This window comes from Puma concolor, chromosome A1 (assembly GCF_028749965.1).
Source record: "Puma concolor isolate L17-30 chromosome A1, mPumCon1.1.hap2, whole genome shotgun sequence".
NCBI classification, from domain to species: Eukaryota; Metazoa; Chordata; class Mammalia; order Carnivora; family Felidae; genus Puma; species Puma concolor.
Genome location: NC_141667.1, coordinates 189,156,182 through 189,168,802, shown reverse-complemented (window position 1 = coordinate 189,168,802; position 12,621 = coordinate 189,156,182). Strand labels below are relative to the sequence as shown.

The window sequence follows — 12,621 nt, the reverse complement described above, 5'->3', positions numbered from 1 at the left end:
TAAATTTTACCTTAGGAGAATAGAAACCTATAAATAAGAAAGAACTACTAAAACAAATTACTTGTTATTTATTTGACTGTAACCTATAAGAGCAAAATACAAAGCATCTAGCCCTCCCACAATTCCTGTCCACCCATCTTCCTCTACCAAGATCCTGGTATATACAGTATCAAAATATGCATATAATTTTCTTCAATAAAAACTTTCTGAGATAAAGAAATAGTCATAATTTGCCTATATTATTAAACTTTCCATCCAATTTACTCTCAAATGAGATCTGTGGCAGTAAAACAGTATTCTTATGAAATAAAAATGCAAGTCAACAATGGCAAGTGACATGTACAATTCCAAACTCATCTAGAGTAAGGATGTTGAAATGATAGTCTAGGATAATGCACCCTGAGGGTGGTGAGGAGGAGGAGGAATGGAAGAGAAAGCAAGGTATGAAAAGTGGACTCTTTAGGGCACCTGGGTGGCTCAGTCGGTTGAGCATCTGACTTCAGCTCAGGTCATGATCTCACTGCTTGTGAGTTCGAGCCCCACGTCGGGCTCTGTGCCGACAGTTCAGAGCATGGAGCCTGCTTCAGATTTTGTGTCTCCGTCTCTCTGCTTCTCCCCTACTTGCACTCTGTCTGTCTCTCTCTCTAAAATAAATAAACATTAAAAAAATTAAAAAAAAAAAAAGTGGGCTCTTATCACTAAAATGGGCCTGAGAGGGCAATCCTAGATGCAGAGAAGATTAACCCTAAATCTGTAATTCTACTACACAGTTTTCATTTCTTTTATTTGAAGATGTTTCAATTTTAAGAGACCACTCTACCACCAAAGCTCCTTTCTTAAAAAATAGATGTACCTGAGAGAAGTCATGTCAAAATCAGTTATTCATTAATATCCATATCATCCTGGACTCACCCACTAGGAGTTATTATACACTGGTTTAGGACAAGGTTTCCCAAATTCAGCACTACTGACATTCTGGACTGAAGAACTTTTTTTTTTTTAAGTTTATTTATTTTGAGAGTGTGCATGCAAGTGAGGGAGGGGCAGAGAGAGAGGGAGAGAGGGCCAAGCAGGCACCACACTGTCAGCCGGACCAGGGGCTCAAACCCACAAACCAAACCATGAGATCATGACCCAAGCCAAAACCAAGAGTCTGACGCTCAACCAACTGAGCTACCCAGGGGCCCCTGGACTGAAGAACTTTTTGATATAGGGATCTGTCCTGTATATTGTAGGATGTTTAGCTAGCAACATCCCTGGGCTCTACCCAGTAGATGCAAGTAGCACACCGCTGGAGACAGAGGCGTCTCTAGGCACTGCCAAATGTCCCTGCAGGATGAAATCCACTCCCAACCCTTTCAGAACCACTGGTGTAAACTATTCACATATTTCCCTAACAACCTAATGGGGTTGGTAGTATCAAATTCATTATCAGCTGTGGAAACTGAGACTCAAGGAAAAAATAACACAGGTTATAAGTGGCAGAACCAGTATTTAACCATCATTCAATGTGATCCAACTGCAAAGTGAGTGCTCTTTCAACTAAGAAATAGTTTTTTCTTCCTTAGTACAGAGTTAGTGAACAATAATCTGGGAGTAAGAAATAGAGAGCACATGCCTGAAAGAAGCAAGAAATTTGGAACAAGACTTTGGGGTCAATAGGGGCTGTAGAAAAAGGCCACTGAGAGAAGTGATGGGAAGGAAAAGCAACTTAACTGGCCTGGCAATTACACTTAAAGTCAGTTCCTGTGCCTTTTATCATCTTTGCTAGAGACTCGAGTTCATTTTTCTTCAAATAATATTCTTTCTTGCACCTATGTCAAAATTTTATGGGTTTCACTAGGGAAGACCTAGAAAGACTGAAAAAGAAGGCTGAGGTATAAAAATGATGGGTAATAATAACTCCTCTGCCTCAATTTGGGGATTTTGGAAACTTTTCAAAATGAAATTTCTGGATTGTTCTTGCTATGTTTCAAGAAATCTTTGGCTCTGGGCCAAAACTTAGGTCCTAGAACTTTAAAACTATGTGATCCTGAGAACTAAGTTGCTTAATACCTATTGGTTTAGGTCTCCATTTCTTTCTGGGTAAAAGAAAAAATAATATATCTTGCCTCCCCCACCTTCATCACTACCTAGAATGCTTTCAAGAATCATATTTCTTTAGTAAATATGTCAGCTCTTACATACCAATCTTAAAATTATTAGGATACATCAATACTTTTTTTTTTAGTAATTTTTAAATTATGCCCTAAGTACATAGAAACATAATACTGTATTTTTTGAAAGTGTCTGCATTCTTCAAACTTAATTTGGAAAGGAAAAAAATGTAGTCCATATGGCTTTTGTCAAAGTAAATTACTTGTGACAATTATGTACAATCCACTCTTGGGAACTGAAGAGTCAATCAGGAATCAAACGTGGGCTCAATGTACTGAGGTCGAGAACATGCTGGCCAATCAACAGCCCCTGATGAACACTGATTAATTATTTAGTTGCATAAGGCTTCTTACCTAGCCTTACCTTGTCAACAGTTTTAATCAACAATATGGGTGGAAAGCAAGGCCTCCCTCAAAGAAGGGATTCTTCCTGTAGCATTCTTAGCTTGAAACAGTCCACCCTACTTTGGACACTGCAAGAGACACATACCCCATATCCTAAGGAAGGTGATTTCATTTTGGATTATTTCAGCCACAGGGCTTGCCCTTACATAAGTACAAATCTTAATACTGTAGAGCTACACAAAGCTTGATTCCCTTCCAAATGAAAAATAGTCTGTATTTAAAGATTTGCTATTATGTCCATTCATTCCAACACAATTCCATTCCACATATTTGAACCTCAATTTCAACTCCTTTCTAAATTTCAAAATACTCTAGTTTTTTTATATTGAAGTCTCAAACTGGACTTATACTCAAGTGACGAATAACTGAATATGATATACTAACGTTGAAGAGCACCAGAAGTCTAGTTGCTTGTCGCTTCACTTCAAAACCTCCTTCACCTTTCATTAAACTAACTATAGTCTACATTGGGAGACATGTTACTCACGGAAAAATGCAGACTTAGTCAAAAACATGCAACAATAATTTGATTTTGCAGTTGGAATCCTAATTGATGAGAAAAATGACTGGAATTATCTAGAGATAAACTGGTCTGTAGCAATCTGGTACCAGGACCTAAATGTCACTTAACTGATATCCTGAACCTTTATTTCTGCTTGCTGGCCCACTAGTTCTAGGCAAAAGGAAAAAATTAAGGAGGAATAGGCAAGAAAATATATTACACATAACTCATCCCACAGGATGTGTATCTAACTTCTTCAAACACATAGAGCTCTTGAGATATTGGCAAGGTTGCTAAACATTATTAAGCAGAAAGAATCCACCTTTAAGGCTAAGGCAGAGAAAGGCAGAAAATGCAAAATGTCTAAACTGTCCAATTTTAAGTACATTTGTATCCAAAAGACAAAGTATTGACAGTGTGCATACTTAGGCTATCTCCACTACTCTTACGTCTCTATTCTTCCCCATCCCTGTCAGCATCTATATTATCTATTCATATTTAAGGTCTCTCCCACCCCCAACTCTTCCTTTAAGGTAATATGCACTTTTTTTTCTTTCCTTTTCTTTTTTTTTTTTAACAGTGACCTCTCAGGGATAATGGCTCCTAATTCTGTTGAACAATCAAAAGAAAAGAATCTTGCTAATGGTGAGATTTTTGGACAAATAATGAGGGCAGCAAAAGAATGGTTATCTGAGAGAGGGCTAGTCAAAAAGGACCTTAAGGCAGATGTCAGAGGTGGCCAGAGGTGTGTGTCAGGGAGGTGGATGCGGCATTGGAAACATGGTACTACCCCAGGTCATGCTATCTCCAGTACTCCACAATTACCGTTATGTGGTGAGGGTTAAGTGGCCCAAACAGATCAGATTTCCTTTAACTGTACAAAAGGCAGCAGTTATATGGAACCAGTTAAAACCTGGATGTACTGTGGCAATTTCTAGAACAAACAGGTCCCACTCCATTGGGAAAGCAAATCCTCATAGAATGAGTGCACTTCCTCAGGAAGCAACTGGGAAGAACAGTTACTAGAAAGGCTGGTTTCCTCATTTGAGGGCCTGTCTCAGTGCCCACACTAAAGTTTAATATTTATTGAATATTATTATGCCCCAGACCTTATGCTAAACACTACAATTGAATTACTTCATTTAATTGTGCCCAGAATGCAAGAAAGAGTGTTGCTTCTATCACCATTCCCATCTCACAGATAAGGAAACTGTTCTGAGACAGGTTAAGTAACTTGTGTAAGGTCACAGAATTAGCAAATGGAAGAAGCTAAAACTCATAGTCTGAACACAGAACTCAGGCCTTCAATACATTTATCCTTCCACAGTAGACAGAAGAAGATGCCTGTTTACAAACCATTAATCTTTTATTAGATTTCATTTTAGAACACAGCTAAGCAATACAGGAAAAAAAGAGAGAAAGGGATGAGGGGAGGAGGCACACTACAAGAGTGTCTGCTATCACAGATGAGCTCACGTGAGTTTTTAGGAAGTAATTTACTGAAGAGACAAATGATAACAGAGGTTCAAGCCAGAGACTCTAAGCCTTAGCTTTCTTCTGTCAAAAAAATGGGGCAACCAGCCCTATCTATTTCATAGCACTGGTGAAATGAGTAAATGAAGTAATTAAATGCATACAAGAGCATTCTGTAAACTGCAAATCACTGTATTCTACTAGGTATCCTTTTTTGTTAAACACAAAAAGCACAGGTATGGAAAATCAACCAGGCAGAACACATTGTCAACACAACTGCAAAAGAGCCTATTAACTAATGGAAACTAGACATAATGTGTACAACTAAGACCAAAGGAAAATTATTTCCCAAGGTATTTTTATCAGCTTTTAATGCTACTGTTGAGAGTAAATGCACTCAGAACTTAACCCGTACTTGTGGCAACTTCATGTCAGAAACCAAATGTAGACTAGCAAATATAAACATCATCTCCCCCTCCTCCCAGCTCTGTATGTAGGCAGTGGCAGCAAATACCAGCTCAAATACCACCCTCTACGCCACCATCCTTGATCTCTCCAGTCAGAATTGATCAAGCCATCCCCTGTATGATCTCACAGCACATTTGCTATTTCCTTGGCATTTCATTCTGACTGATACCAAGAGTTATCAGTTGCTTCCAAGCCTGACTTCCTACTACTGCTTGAACTCTTAAATTCACACAGAACCCCAAACACCTAAGGCAGATGATCATACTGGCTGGCACTCCAATGTTTGCTCTATGAAGTTTCTAGGTCTCAATTCCATGCAGGAGGCTGTAGTTTCAGTCTGCACTCGAGGGTAAACAGACACATCACAAATGTAAAAACAATTCGGGGTGGGAAAAATGTCTGACTGCTCATCCATAGGATCTTCTTTCTTGATCTATGCGTTAAAGAAACGCTCTTTTAAAAACCAAATGGGAGGCACAAACGGAAATGAAAGAAGAGACGAATGCATCAGACTCTTCAAAATTCCGTTTCTAATTCAGAACTACTTTATCTAGCTTCACAAACACGTTAGACACCTCTTGCAACACAAAGAGCGGGGATTCCATCTCATCGCTGAATGGTTCCAAAAGACCATGCCTCTCATTCTTAATACTACTCAGGGGTGGGTACTATTTACCTTTCAAATTTTGAACCCAGAGCAAAGGACATTCTAAAGGCAGGGTTAAGCAAAGGAAAGGATGTTGGAAATGGAAAAGACTCTCCAATTAGCACAGCGAGCAGGCCCAAGGACAAGAACATTCCACTTGTGTAGAGGACGAAGGAATCTTGGGCAAGACTCCCAGGAAACGTGCTTTAACGGGCTTCATACAAGCCACACAGGTGGCAAAGGGGCGTAAAATACTGTTGCGATTCCTTACTGAAGAGGCCTCCTTCGACGTCGGAGTCGGCCGGCCGGGTGAGGCCGGCGGAGCTAACAGAGCCGCCTGGCCGCCCTTCCTTCAGACCCCAGGTCGCTGTCATCCCCCTCCAAAACGCGCAGAGGATGAACCCAGCAACCACGACGCGTTCCCTTCGTCCCCCAGGACGCGGCCTCCCAGCGCCTGAGGAGAACGCGGGTAAGCGTCTGCACCCATCTCCCCGTCCCCGCCACACACGGAGACCGCCCTCGGCTCCGGAGGGCGACTTCATACCCGACCCTGTTTCGAGAAGTGCCCAGAATCACCCATTACCTTCCCCAAGCAAATGTGGCACGTGATGGGCAGAGTGAGCGACAATGTAACGTTCTGCACGGTCTGAGCCATGGCAGCGTTCAGAATCCCGCCAACACGGAAGTCCCGCCGACGGCGGCTCCTAGCCACGACTGGGGCCGCGCGAGGCCGGCTACGGCAGCCTGGCAGGGCCACAGCCCGCCGGGAGAGGAAACGAAAACGCGCTTTTGAAACGTGCGGCCGCCACGGCTTTTCCTTTCCTTCCTTCCTCCCTCCCTCCCTCCGGAGCTTCCTTCCTTTCCTCCCTTTCTTACTTTCATTCAAAAAAAAAAAAAAAAAAAAAAAAAAAAAGGCCCCGGGTTCGGAAGCTGCAAGATTCTTGAGAATGAGGAGGAAGGCGGTTTACTATAGGCATCGATGGAGGATCTTGAAAGTTTAAATGAAAGAGTAACAGTGCAGAGCAGAGAGGAAGATGGGGAAAGCGATTTTAAATGCCTTACTCTTTCCCGGAGGGTGGATGGAAGTTTTCTGCCTAAAAATTAAACCCCACACAGTCTGCAAACGCACGGCGCAGTCAAAACAGGAAGAGATAAAATGTTATGTATACATTTTAATTTAAAAAAAAAAAAAAAAAAAAACCTTTCTGCCGCTCTCAGATCTTTTTCCATTCTGAAATGATGCGATGTTCCTTAAAAACAACAGTGATTGTCTCTTGATCTCTCTGAGACGATTTGGATACATTTAATCGCAGGTTTCCCTGAAGGCTTGCTTTTCGTTGGCCCTTCTGTGGTTTCTAACGGAGACTAAAGGCTCAGAGCCACGAACTCTGATTTACATGTCCAAGTGAGAAAGCTGCAAACAGTGCCAGCCGTCCATCCTCTGGAAAGCACTTGAACATGCCTGTGAAGCCTTCATTTCAGGTGCGTGGTTTAGATAAGCTAGGTAACATTGGGCTGTAGAACTCGGAAGGAGAATGTGTGAGGTTCTAAGTTAGCATTTCCTACTAGTGAAAAAGAAAAACTCTAAAAGTTCCTTCATGAATCGTGAATGTAACAGATTTGGAATTTAATTGCAACTTACTTTAAGTGAGGGCCAATGTGATTAATTTATGCAAACAAATACAATTTGTGAGTAGAGAGATTAAAAACAAAACCAATGGAACTACTTCTACCGATCTTTGGGAAAATGACACAGAGACAGTATAATTAGAAGCAGCATGTGGTCAAAGGAAAGGGTTTCTGGATCTGTACGGGACGGTAGAAATCACTGTCCCAACAACTTTCTGGCTCTACTGGCTTCAGATAATGTATTTGACCTTTCTGCTTCTTAGCTTCCTTCTTGGTAAAGTGTGTGTGTGTGTGTGTGTGTGTGTGTGTGTGTGTGTGTGTGTGTGCGCGCGCGCGCGCATGTGTGTGTGCGTGTGCATTAAAAGAGGTCAATGTATGTTTACTATCATGTCTCAAAGAAACAGACAATAATGAGACTGGACCAGCCTGAAGAAGCCTAAGTCCAGTTCAAAATCTGCTCACAGGTGACAGTGAAAATTCTTTGAAACATCTCAATAACTTCATTTCCTGGGAATTGGAGGCCATCATGCGTTTGGAATTGGAGAACTAGGGAAAACTGCCTGGTTATTGGCCACTTTTTCAAAATGCCTGGCATAAAGTCACTTGGTTTGGCTATTTTTTGGCTTTTTGAAGTCATATTTTTATGGAGTCTGGAATTCACATATTTTCCTAATGCATCATTCCTGGCCAGGAGTGTAGATGTTAGGCTTCAGAATGAGACAGCTCCAGGTCGATACCCACTGTCATTCAAGTTTCACCTTGTCCCCAGCCTGCTGTGTTCTTCCTATTCTCACCTCACTGATAGCTAAGATGGTATGTTAGGACCTGTCATTCCCACCCTTTGAGTGGGATGTAGGACTGAGAATGTTTTGCCTTTCACATCCATCCCTAGAAACTGCAGCAGGGAGACATGTTGAAGACATTTTTTTGTGGTTGTTTTTTTAGTTATTGGGGCAAATTCATTTCTTGTTAATCACCTCAATGATTGGTGTTAATACTCAGTCACAAAGCTGAGTTTAAAAAATCATACCCTACCTTTTAGGTAAAATGTCAAAACCTAGACTCTTCCCAACATCTCTTTCCACATTCACTGTCATTGTCACAGCTTCTTGGTGCTTAGTGCTTTGTCCACATAGTTATTTCTGTGTTGATCACGTTGTATTATATTTGGTTATGTGTTTGCCCCCACAATAGACTGTTTCTTGAGGTCAGAGATTGTGTATGATATCTAGTATCTGGTACTCGGTGACTGTTCCACAAAAGGTAATATTTTCTTTAGCTACAGACACAGGCTGCTGTAAAAATTGCCTTTACTTGTTTTTCACTTCAAAATGGAAGACTTTTTAAAAATTTGATTTTTGCTAATTATAAACTTAATTTAAAATTAAAAATTAAATTATAATTTAAAAAATTAGCTTTTTGCTAATTATAAAAATAATAAGGCTCATCTTAAGAAAAGTAAGCCATTTTTAAATATATAAAATAATAAGCAGGGGTGCCCTGGGTGGCTCAGTCAGTTAAGCATCTGACTTCAGCTCAGGTCATGATTTCATGGTTTCTGAGTGCAAGCCCCACATTGGGATCTGTACTGACAGCGCAGAGCCTGCTTCAGATCCTCTGTCTCTCTCTCTCTCTCTCTCTCTCTCTCTCTCTCTCTTTCTCTCTCTGCCCCTCCCCTGCTCACTCTCTCTCTCTCAAAAATAAATAAATATTGAAATAATAATAAAATAAAATAATAAGCCAAATTTCTTTGGTACTAACGCCTCACTTTTCTATCCTGTGTGGTAATCACTGTTAAATTCTAGAACATATCCAAACATTTTAAGTCATGTATATGTGTATAACCACAAATAGGATCATACCATAACGTACCTGCTTTTTTTTTTTTAATTAATGTTTGGTGGATAGGTACACACACGTACATATCTAAATAATACTGTTAGCAATACAGGTTGATTACGACTCCCTCTAGGCCCAAACTGATTGCATGCCAATTCCCAGGCTTTGCTTTTGATAATGCAAATGGTTTAAGGCTAGGAACTATCCTTTCCTTCTGCTCTATGAACAGCATTTCCTTTTGTTGACAAATCATGTTCTAAATAGATGTTATTTGGCCAATTTTGTTAAATTAATGCTATAACTCTAATAGAAAAACAAAGATAACTTGGCTCATTGACTTCCTGCTTAATCTCTTTCTGGACTTCCTAGTAGCCTTATGGAGAGTCCTGTGACCCAAGGAATTCTGTCAGATAGAACATCTGAGATGGGCTAAAGCCCCCTAAATTCTTAGAATTATAAACTTTTACAACTAGAAAGAATCTAGGGTGTTTTTTTTTTTAGCAGGTTTCTCCTTTCAGAGATGAAGATATTGAGACCTAGAGAGATAAACCACCAGGAAATGGTAGATTTGGAACTAAATCCTAGATCTCACTTGGATTCTCTGAGATTGTTGGCCCCATGCCTTAGTGTAAGTGCAAGATGTATTATTATTAATAAAGTAGTTCAGTAATAAAAAGTCAGTTATAATTGAATTTCTTTGCTAAGAAAACCATCAAATAGCTATGGAACACCTTTTACCCCTTGTTTAAATCAGATTCATTTTTATGATAAATTATTTAAAAGCAAGTTTAAAAAAATATAAAATCTTAAGTGCTATTAAAAATTGATTAGGCATGCATTATTCTTTCATTGACCCAGTTCAGATTGTTTTTTAATTTTTTTTGGTCAAAGCTAATAAATTTGAGTAGATGTTTCAGACAGACATTTTGTAATCATTTGGTCATCAGTCAATTAATCACAACTTCATAAATATTGATTTCAGATTATATTTATTTTTCATTCCTGAAAGACAATCTTTTTTGTTGTTGTTTGTTTTAAATTTATACTCCCCCACTTGGATTGTGGTTAACACTGAGGAAACTCATAAAAGTTAGATTAATTTAAGCATAGGTGCTGGCCCACCCTCATGGACGTCAAGAATGGTACTGCCTTCTCACAGGCTGCAAATTCTGAACTAAAATGTCTCAAGATAGTGGCATGAAAGATGCTTGTTACTACTATAGCAAAAGAACTTGGGTTTTTCTTGCAAGGTTTTTGTTTTTGTTTTTGTTTTTGTAAAGAAAAGACTACTAAAAGTTAGCCTGCATTCATTTAATGTACTTCTATTAAAAACATTAAGGAACAACTAATTCAGACAATGTTCTGCCTCATGGAGCTTTCATTCTAGTGGGGAAGGTTCTACTGCATTGGCTTGGAGCCAAATCTTTGCCTCTTGAGTAGCAGTTGAGGTTTTAATGCTGAATTTGCATATCAAGTTTATATGTAAATCACAATATAAGTGATTGCGAAATGAGTAAATAAATGAATGAATGAATGAATGAATAAATAAATAAATAAAATTAGTTATCTGTTGTTCCATCAATATTTAAAAATTTTAAATGGCTTTTTAAAAATGTTTATTTAATTTTGAGAGAGAGAGAGAGAGAGAGAGAGAGAGAGTGTGTGTGTGTGTGTGTGTGAGTGGGGGAGGGTCAGAGAGAGAGGGAGACAACAGAATCAGAAGCAGGCTCCAGGCTCCGAGCCGTCAGCACAGACCCCGATGTGGGGCCCAAATCCACAAGCTGTGAGATCGTGACCTGAGCCGAAGTCGGACGCTTAACCGACTGAGCCACCCAGGCACCCCTAATTTTTTTTTTATATGCCAGGCACTGGTCTAAAAGCTGGGTGTACAGCTGTGAATGCCTGCCTACTTTTATTCATTCAACAACCACTTCACTGACTACCATTGACATGCCAGCCACTGTGCTATTAATGAGCCACTTTATAAATGGAACCACTGAGCCCGGCTCTTCTATTCTACCATAAAAATGCCTATTCCTACAGTAATTTCTCTTCCGGATGTGCTTATTGTCAGTTAGCCTCTGGCATTGTGACACAGCAAGTTATCGTTTTAAATATTTTAAAATGTTGCAAATTGGGTGATTGTTTTAAATTAGGTAATTTTTAAAAGAATATTTTAGTTCCACCTAAGGCTAAGTGGTACTTCACAAATGTTTGTTGAATGCTAGAGAATAAATAAAGGAAATGTTATCTCTGGGAATATTGTATCAGATTTTAACAGGAACCAGGAGACAGAAAAGCAGTGGGATTTGCCACAGTAGCAGAATCGGGAACCCAGTTCTGAGATCCTGACTGCTTTTGTCTTTAAATTGCCCGCAGAGCACTTCTTTTTCTTTTTGCCCTTTGTTTAGGAGTTAGCAGAACTTCCAAGGTAAGATCCTCCCATAAGAACTTAAAGCCAGGCCCTTGTTTTCAAGTTATTTACTTAAGCCCTATAAATAATGGCACTCCATCTGAGGACACCTCTCTTACAAAGGCATCCTGCACTTGGCCATGGAGTCATCAGCGGCTGGCTGCAGCCTTGCCAAGTTGCTTTAGGTAAAGCATCAACACCTCCTTTACACACTCAGCACTCCCCGTCATTATTTTAGCAGCTGAGTCATTTATTACAAGTGTTATTTAAGATATGGCTCTAGGGGCGCCTGGGTGGCGCAGTCGGTTAAGCGTCCGACTTCAGCCAGGTCACGATCTCGCGGTCCGTGAGTTCGAGCCCCGCGTCGGGCTCTGGGCTGATGGCTCAGAGCCTGGAGCCTGTTTCCGATTCTGTGTCTCCCTCTCTCTCTGCCCCTCCCCCGTTCATGCTCTGTCTCTCTCTGTCCCAAAAATAAATAAACGTTGAAAAAAGAAAAATTAAAAAAAAAAAAAAAAGATATGGCTCTATTTCCCCATATCACCATCTTCACCTCTCTGATCTGTGATTTTTACTTCTTTTTCTCCCCACACCACTCGCTACGACAAGTCTCAACTTTTGTCTCTTTCATGAGGCTTTTCTTGCATGCCCGAGCCACCTCATAACCCTCTTGCCTTTCAAATTCTGTATCACTTCTAATCTATATCAACCAATTTTGTACCTCATGAATGTATTCTCCAAGCCCCTATTGAACACCTACTATGGCTCAAGCACAATGACAAACGCTAAAGCTAAAAAGCTGAAAGTCTGGCTGGAAGTCTGAGATCAAGGTGTCACAGGCTTGCTGCCTTCCGAGGGCGATGAAGACGAATCTGTTCCATGCCTGGCTCCCAGCTTCTGGCGGTTTTCTGGCATTCTTTGGTGTTCCTTGCTTGTAGAAGCATCACTAAGATGCCTACCTTCATCTTTATGTGGCTTTCTCCCTGTGTGCATGTCTGTGTTCTAATTTCCCCTTTTTATAAGGTTGGCAGCATGGATTAAGGGCCCGCCCTACTTCATTACCACCTCATCTTGCTTAATTAGTTATATCTGT

At 40.2% G+C, this 12,621-nt stretch overlaps 1 protein-coding gene across 1 annotated transcript in view; it reads right to left on the bottom strand.

Annotated features, from left to right (window-relative positions):
• The window catches only part of OBI1 (ORC ubiquitin ligase 1), a 41,903-nt gene extending 35,524 nt beyond the window's left edge, over window positions 1-6,379 (bottom strand). Inside the window, exon 1 of the mRNA XM_025924883.2 lies at window positions 6,234-6,379. Coding sequence (XP_025780668.1) covers window positions 6,234-6,305 — 72 coding nt within the window. The 5' untranslated portion in view covers window positions 6,306-6,379. The remainder of the gene's footprint in view (window positions 1-6,233) is intronic.
• Window positions 6,380-12,621: the final 6,242 nt, after the last annotated feature.